Source organism: Nanorana parkeri, unplaced genomic scaffold (assembly GCF_000935625.1).
Source record: "Nanorana parkeri isolate BGI_ZX_2015 unplaced genomic scaffold, ASM93562v1 scaffold174, whole genome shotgun sequence".
In the NCBI taxonomy this organism is placed as follows: domain Eukaryota; kingdom Metazoa; phylum Chordata; class Amphibia; order Anura; family Dicroglossidae; genus Nanorana; species Nanorana parkeri.
The window spans coordinates 1,600,639-1,609,769 of NW_017306442.1; the positions used below are offsets into that span (position 1 = coordinate 1,600,639).

A 9,131-nucleotide genomic window follows, 5' to 3' on the forward strand; every position below is an offset into this window, starting at 1 on the left:
TCAATCCGATCTGAATGAATGATTAAGAGCGCCCGGGATTTTGATCGTCTGTGAATTCAGTATTCTCTAGTAGTACTTTTCACTTAATGTTGAGTTATTACCCGGATGCCACTTAGTTTATCAGCCAGTGGTTAAATCCGGGGGCCTCTATCGTCGGCGGGAGAACGCCGGCACATTATCACACGGCAGCAGGCTGCCAACCGCGAGCGCCTTGTCCTCGTCATTAACAAGTACAATGTATGCAGAACACCAGAGGGGAATTAAAGCCACAAAAAAATACCTCAGGGTGGTATTTTTAATATGAGAATTTAATTTGTAATTTCACAGATTAAGAATTTTGGCAGCAATAATCCTTTTATCAACTCACAGCAGGTAATTTGCAGAAGCATAACCGTAAGGAGATAGGCTCCAGCAGAAACACATCTTTGCATAACGTTAAACGACGCAAGCGCTGAAACCTTTTGAAGGGAGGGAGAAAAAAAAAAAAGATGAAGAATCATTTTATTTTAAAGAAGGTTTTTTTTTTTTTTTTCTTTTTTTTTTAAATGCCTCCAGTGAAATTTGAAGTTGGAGGAATATGGCTTCTGTGCTGGGAAGATAATCATTATGAAACACATCCAGATGCAAAGAAAAAAAGGAAAGGCAGTCTGCCTACATAAGCAGAGAGCTTGGTTTTAAAATTTTAATATATTTGTTGTAAACACATCAAGGAAGCCTGTGGTATGCAGCAAAGATGCCTTTTAAGGTCCTTTTTATTCAGGAATGGAGTGACCACCCACCATTGCCTTCCAACCGTAGTGATGGGAAATCCATATGGTACCCACACTTGTCTTGAAGCTGGCGGATGTGGGGAGACTAGGCTCAGAATAAAATTCCTCGTCATCCAGAACTGCAGGCAAATGGCTTAATAGAGATCTGTTACCTGCCAAAAGATTTGCCATTCTATTGGCCACTCTTGTGATTCAGGCAGCACTGCCAAACAGCACAGCCAGGTCTCTGACCACCAGTGAATTAAAAAAAGTACACATTAGTCAAGGACCCCTCCCCCAAGCCTGGAGATTGAGCAATAAAGGATTAACTGGATGTTGGTGAGGTCATCTCTCTGCTCTTCCAACATGTAAGAAAAGCGGCAGAGCCCTGAATGTGTTGGAGTGCTTACCATGAATTTAAAGGAGAACTATTGGGAGAGTAAAATGTACTCTTCCCAATACATAGAGCTGGTGTGTGGCACTGTAGCTGTCACACGCTGGCTTTATAGTTCAAGAACTGAGTGATCACGACCCGCTGATCGCTCAGCTCATGGCATTTGACTATCAGTCACTGCCCCCCACGGGGATTCCCCCTCCTCTCTCTGTGTTCTTCCAGCACTCATTGGAGGGGCAGACAAGGGAGGGGGCGGGCACAGCTGGCTCCGGCTCTAGAAAGGCAGAACCAGCTGTCAGTCGGGCAGTAGGGTTGATCCTGACAATATTGTTGGGATCTTTCCCGGCTGAAGCATGGCTCTGTGCTATCAGCAAATAGCGGGCAGTAGCCTGCTATATGCTGACTTTGGGACACAGGAGTACATTAGTAAATCTCCTCCTGTGACCCAAAAGAGAACCATAGACCCCCAAAACAAGTTTGGCCATAGTTCTCTTTTAAGCCAGGTTCACGGAGTCACCCATCATCGACGATCTCCCTGTGGGTGCCATTATTTTCTAACGGCACCCCAGTCATGCCGAGCAGATCGCGCATCGTCTATCACAAAAGAAAAGGTACATGTACCTTTTTCCTGCGATTTGCCGCGCGGATGTACCCCATTGAAATCAATGGGGCCGCTCGGCAATCGCTGTCTGGATGTGTGTCCCGGATCGCTCAGGCCTGCACCGGCCCTTAACCCCTTCGTGACTGACGACGTACAGTGTACGTCGCCAGCATCGGGGCTGTTTAAACAGACTCCCGGTGACTTTTGCCGCCGGGACTCTGTTTAAACTTGTAGAGCCGACTGTCGGCTTTACAACAGAAGCGATCCTGGCGACTTACCTGTCGCCAGATCGCTTCTGCGTCCCGAAGAAGGGGCCGCCCGCCCCCGCGAGCACGCGCGTCGCCACGTAAACACGCGTCGGGTGCGCCTACGTATGAAAACGACGAACGCGCTACACATGTTGGGTATCGCCGCGCACGCCGGAGTGAGAGCAATAATTCTAGGGCCAGTATTTTGGGGTATCTCTAAATTGATGACCTGTGGGGGCTTTTAAAGCATCTTCTATGGACTTTTTGGGGTACTGGGGTTTTTCGCCATTTTACAGATGCACGCAATTTGTAACCTGGGCATGTTGGGTATCGTTTTACTCGTTGTAACCTCATCTTTTATATTTCATTAAAAAAATGGGTATTTTGTTGTGTTTTGGGGCATTTAATTAAATTTTTCACTAAATATTGGGGTTTAATAAGGAGTTGCGCTAATATTGCGCAACATAAAAATTTGCAACTACCACCATTTTATTCTATAGGGTCTTGGCATTCAGAAAATATATAATGTTGGGGGGTTTTAAGTAATTTTCAGGCCTAAAATGTGGAATATAACATGGGTACAAAAAAATGAAAAAAAGGCCTCAGTCATGAAGGGGTTAAGGAGTTCAAACTGGAGTGCTAACCTTCCCTTTCCTAATCTAGTCCTACTGTGCAAAAGAAAACTAAAATAAAATTATATTCAGGAACGTGTACAAGTTGTATTAAATGTATTTAATGTTTATTTGAATAAATTCATAACCTGACAACATCTGCTTGGAGTTAAGGTTTGATTAATAAAAATCAACTCTGGGTTCACTATATACACTATGCAAGGAGTGCAACAATTTTTACTGCTGTTTAGTACTAGATTTTGTTCTTTGATAGTGGGATAGATTATATCAGTCCACTTGCTGAAACTGACTACTAATTGAGATTTAAGGACAGAACAGCTATACCTAAGATGGCAATTTATCAGTCCAGACATCAATCATGGATACTCATTCAGCTAATAATATGGTTGAGCATGTAGAGTTCTGAAGGTGTAGTAAAGCCCATGTTCTCCGGAGAATTACCTTAAAGTGACACTAAACTCGAGTTCATTTTTAAAAATGAATTTAAGTGCCTCAATTATTAACAATAATGTATCTTATTTGTGTATCACTCGGCTGTAGACCCTCCAATCATCTCTGAATTGGTGCTGATACTGTCCTTCCTTCTGGAGGGGGGCTACTTTTGTTCCCCATGGTTCCTGTGTGTGTTGTGCAGTAGTCACTGCTCCAAGCGGAGCGTTCCATTATCTAGTAGTTAATGGTTAATAGTTAATGGGATCAAACTGGCAATTGTTGTAGACCTTAGCATGGACGTGCGGTCAGGGGATGCAGGTGAGGCAGAGCCTCACCTAGTATTATGGAGGAGAAAGCGGTCAGCTTCAAGTCTCCATTTCTCCATTCAGAGCCGCTTGTAACAGGTTACACAGCAGGGAAAGCCTACCCGCTGTGTAACCTGTAATGGACGCTGCATCCGGCTTTTGACAGCTAGTGGGCTTCACTGCTTGTGTAACCTAACATAGTGAGGCCAGAGCTGCAACAGCCTCTACTGCCAAGCGCCATTGCTCCAAGCTGTCTAATCAAAACAAAGAAAATAAAAAACACTGAGAACATCGATCTCGATGCCTCAGCAGTGACGAGCAAGTGAGGGACAGGGAGGCTCCTCCCTATCTCGTCCCTTCCTCCTCCCTATCTCGTCCCTTCCTCCTCCTTCACACTAGCTTGGTAACCAGGTTGGGGTGGGGGGGCTTCATCGTAATGGGGCATGGCTTCAGCGAAATAGGGGCAGGGCTGGGAATGCTGGGGGCGGGGCTGGGGAATGCCTCACCCAGAACCGAAGGTACTGCACGTCACTGGTCCTTAGTGACTAAAAAACAAACAAAATTCTAACAGTGATTTGTGTTTTTGTTGAACTTCATTAATTCCAAAATCAAATGTTAAAATCAAACAAAATTGTGCTGGACATTCGTCAAGTCTCAGATGGCATTACAGACTGTTCTGCTGAGATCTTTTGTATGAACATCTGTACATGTAAAAATAGACTCATTCTGGAGCCTACACTCCTTTGCCTTGTGCTTTACATCATGCACCCTCAGGGCTTATTCACACCATGTCCGGATCATGTTCAGACCAGAACAGTGTGTTCCTGGGCCAATATTATTTTTATCTGCCTATATTTACCTTTCCTGGTCCCCCCCCCCTTCCCACCCTCATCAACCTGTCAATTACATTTTTAAATAAAACCTTTCTGTTATGATTACATACCTTATTTTATACCTAGTGACATCATTGCCGAGTATCTGTGCTTCTCTATGCAATGCAGGCAGATCATAGTGGTGGGAGGGTACGGCAGAATGCTTCTCCTTTTATGAGCCCTTATCCCTGATGCAAGCAGTGGGCTGGTCCTTGGGAGGAGTTATGCAAATATCAAAATGCTATGTGATAGGTAGATGTCAGGCTGGAGGAGTGGTTGTTTCTAGACGAGCTGTGTTTGCATGCAGGCCATCCTAGATAATGCCCACATGTGATGCTGAGCCTCTATAATTGAATGGGACCACAAGATTGGGAGGAAAGAGCTCGATAATGCTTGACGTCCTCCAGCTAGGAAATGAGGCGTAATCTATCTGACTTGTTGCAGCTTCTAATGCACATTGTGAGAAGCTGACATTGATCTCCTGTATCTCTTCTCTCCGCACAGTGTCTTCCATTTTTACTGTACCGAATGTGAAGTTGCAGCCAGAAGCTGGAGAGAGCCTGCGAGTGTTTGGGAAAAACAATAGTTTCAGCAAAAGTCTCTCCAACAAGCACTGCTGATGCATTGCCATATGTGTAGAAGCCGGGTGAGTACTTTTGGGGTGTTCTTATCCGGAGATTATGGGAATAATTACTCCCTTTTACTGGAAGGAAAATATATTCAAAAATGTTTTTACAGATTGTTACATTGCTGTTGCCGGGCAATGTACCGTATGTGTAACTGAGAAGAGTGATCAATGCAGGTAAAACACATCCATGTTTAAAAGTCAAGGACATATCCAATAAAGACAAGACGCAATAGCAGTTGGAGCCCTACTTTATGAACCTACTGTCTACCGGAATATGATGAAGTACGAACAGAGAAGGAATTTTATAAGCTGAATATAAGGCGAAAGTGTTGTATAAGGTGAGAGTGTGTCTCACCTTATACATGGGTTGGACGTTCCAACCTATGACCAACCTATAGCGCTGTGGGGCCACCAGCGTCATAGCAATAGCTGGCGCTGTGCTGCACAGCCACTAGCATCCAAGCGTCCAAGTGCAGTGAACACAGCCTTGGGTTCACTTCACTTGGACATTCCAACCTATGGTGCTGTGGGGCTGCCAGCATCATAGGGATAACTGGCAATGTGCTACACAGCCACTAGCATCCTAGCGAGCAATGAGGACACAGCCTTGGGTTCACTTCACTTGGACATTCCAACCTATGGTGCTGTGGGGCTGCCAGCATCATAGGGATAACTGGCAATGTGCTACACAGCCACTAGCATCCTAGCGAGCAATGAGGACACAGCCTTGGGTTCACTTCGCTTGGACATTTGCCGAACCCAGATTTCTGGCTAGGTGTGGTGAATGTTCAAGCAGACCGAACCCATACAGGTCTGGCTCCTCTATAGTTGAGTTGAGTGTTGCGGTAAGGAATTCAAGAGAAAAGTTCTGAAGGAGTGAGTCAGCTGGAGTAAAGAGAAGGCTGTGTGTTGAGTGAAGCTGTCTGTGTAAAATGTGGTTGGTATTAGAAGTTTGACCTGTGTTGTGCATGTATGATTGCCCAGCCACTGGAGGGACTGAAGGACACCAATAGAACTTGAGCGGTAAGACCAGAGGTGGATGAGTCCAGCATTGAGATCAGGATAGGCTGTAGTGTCACTTCAATGTTCTTTCCTTGACATAAAGCCAAACAAGGTACATTGTGTCTGGAGAACATGAGTATACAGAGATCTCTACACGGGGATCCCTGAGAATATAGAGCTTGCCTAAACTGAGCATAGAACTTTGCTGAACTGAGAGAACCATTTAAAGTGACCCATTCTTCCTCTCACTTTCCCATCTAACACTACCTGTGCATAGAGGATGTTGTATGGTCTTTATTGCTCCATCTCTCATGTCACAGCTGTGTAACAAACCCTAGATAGCAGCTGTGAAAACTCTGAGAAAGTTCATGTGGACACGAGGACTTCATCCCTCCCATCTCTCTTTTCCTGGTTGCCTAGCATTAGGTGAATTGAGGTCATGGTGCAAGCTCTCGGCACTAGTAGAGCTGTATGGAGATTGGGACTTACTGTTCCCCTGTCACAGGAAGTCGGCCTGACAGGTCTGATTCATTGAACACAACGCACACGTTATACATTATAGTGGCATCTATGTTGTTGTTGCTGATCAGGTAGGCTATGTCATTGCAGATGAGGATTTTGATTGCTGGTCATGACTCATTTGGGTATATTCTACTTTACATCCTGTCCCAATGATGGCAGGAAAAGAAATGATAGGGAACACAGACAATAAAAAAATAATTAGTAGGTTCTAACCCTTTCTGCTATGCCCCCCAAAAAATGATTAGAGTTGGATTTAAAGTCTAAAACCAAAAACAAAATGTTAGTATATTGCATCCTACACACACTTAGGTTTGTTGGCTGCATTGGTTTTCTTTTTTAAAGATTTTTTCCCCCTTCATTTTCACCTGGTGGTCCTGCCAGTATCCAAAGGTGACAACGCTCATTACTCTACTGTACCTATTAAAGAAGCAGGGTTGTCACCTTAGGACAGGAACTGTGTTTGGACTACAAAATGCCCCATTCCCGTAACCAGGGAGGCTGTTCTGAAGTCCACATAGGTGAACTTGATATGGCTGATAAGACTGCTTGAGAGAACACTGCACAGTTTAGAGAAAATTATGAGATCACTGGATTTGTTTGTAATGACCAACATGTATTTTGTTCTGCACTTATCACACAGATGTAACAAAACACTTTCAGTGGTGTATTCAAAAGACCAAAAGGGAGCAAATAAGAAGTGATTGTTATGGTTTACATACATGTTAGGGTAGACATGTAATCTGTGGAAAAATTTGGTTCGGTTTCAGATATTTCGTCGTTTCGGGATTCGGATCCTAAATTCAATTAGGTTCGGGTTTCAGATTCGGACGAAATCCGAATGTCGTTAGTTTCGGATGAGTTTACAAATATTTGTTGCGAGTGAAACTGAAAAGCATATACAGATATTAATACTAAAGCTGAATCTCCTAGAACCGAATGGCATTCGGGATCCTAATTTCTGAATTGTATTTGGGAGCTCCCAAATACTATTCGAGTCTAGGAGCTTCCTAGGAGCTTCAGCTTTAGTAATGTATATGTCTCCCAGACCCGAATGGCATTCAGGTTCCGAATTTCCGCATTGCATTCGGGAGCTCCCGAATCGCCGTGATTGGCTCAGCGCGGTATACTGTATGTAGCCGAAGCTACCGTACATACAGTATTACCGCATACTCGGCGTATAAGACGACCCCCGATTCTGGGGGGATGTTTTTAAGTATAAAAAGTCATCTTATATGCCGGCAAATACGGTACTGTATATGGCTCCCATGCTGCTGTAACGAAAATTTGTGTTCAGACCCATTCAGGTGCATTAAACCGAAAAACACATCTGATTGGCCAGAAAAGTCACATGTCCAATTCAGTTTAGTTTTTGAACAAAATTCGGACTGGATCCGAAATTCGGATTTCGGACATATTCGGATGCATTGGGATGCGGAAATGTCCGAATTTTGATTCGGAGCGAAAAGAATCTCACATGTCTATTTTAAGGTAAAATAATATGATTTAGGTATAATAAATGATTGAAATACAACAATAAATGTATATATGCTCTCACAAAAGACATGCTATAGTTTCCCCTTAAATATCTTTCCTCTAATATCCTGAAACATTTACCATATTTTTCGCTCCATAAGACGTACTTTTTTCCCCCAAAAGGAGGGGGAAAATGTGCCTGCCTCTTATGGAGGAATACCTATCGCCCGATGCCCGGGACATGCAGTTTCGGGCGCCGGGCGAGTAGTTTCTTTTTGTACATTCAGCCCTGCTCCTGACAAGCAGAGCTGAATGTACAGTGGGAGCCGCTGCTCGTTTAATACAAGGGTTCTAGTTAGATCCCTTGTATTAAATCGAGCGGCGGCGATCGTGTCCGCCCCCCGCTGTGGTTTTCGTCAAGGTCCCCCATAGGAGCTCACCATAGAGCCCCTTTAGCAGACGAAGAACATCGTTCTTCGGCTGCTCTGTGTGATTACTGAGACAGCGCCACCTGTCTCAGCGGTCACTAACTGCAGCTTCCTATCGTCCGGAGCATCTTATAGACCGCAAAATACGGTACATATTTATTCCGAAATATTCTGGGAACTTCTACCATATAAACTGTTGTGTTGTATTTTTTTCAGTGGCCATTTAATAACTGATTTTCTTATCCCAAATAACTGCGAAAATCTATAATCCGATATTCTTCTATTTCCCAAAAATTCTCTTCTTTTAATATGTTGAATCGGAAACAATAATAAACAAATCCTGCACTTTTAAAGCAAAGCATGAATTATTTTAATTTGTACAGTGGTTCGGAATTTACAGTTTTTGTGATGACTCGCTGATAGGCGAGACAAATTTCACCTCCTCGGGGCGAAATAGAGCTGATAAAAATAATTTAAATATTTGCTTTTGGCGATTTTCACCAAAGGGGTGGAATTTAAATACGGCAATGTGACTGAAATATTAATGAGCGCATTTGCATAAAATTGATTTCAATTACCGCGCAGAGAACTGGGGCTAAAGATGATGCAAATTACAAATGCAAATGATGGCACATGCAACGCAGATGTGAAGGACGCTATGGAGCAAGTGGAAATGAGCGTCATTTGTTTTATACTCCTCCCCTCCCCCATTTTCTTCATTTTTTCCTTTTTGTAAAGCACGTTAGTAGCACAAATTGAAATAAAATAAGTAATTGTAAACCGGGCCGGATTTACTTTGTCTGCTGCCCCAAGGCCAGGTTCCTCAATGCGCCCCCTACCCACCA

The 9,131-nt window shown here is 43.7% G+C and overlaps 1 protein-coding gene across 3 annotated transcripts in view; it reads left to right on the forward strand.

Moving 5' to 3' along the window:
- The window catches only part of CDK14 (cyclin dependent kinase 14), a 387,005-nt gene that overhangs the window by 311,649 nt on the left and 66,225 nt on the right, over positions 1–9,131 (forward strand). For 2 of the 3 annotated variants that reach the window (XM_018554835.1, XM_018554837.1), the window contains one exon: positions 4,738–4,874. In XM_018554835.1, the coding sequence (XP_018410337.1) occupies positions 4,738–4,853 (116 nt within the window). In that variant the 3' untranslated portion in view covers positions 4,854–4,874. Of the gene's footprint in view, positions 1–4,737; positions 4,880–9,131 lie in introns of those variants that run through there. The other variant, XM_018554836.1, reaches the window with a different exon arrangement.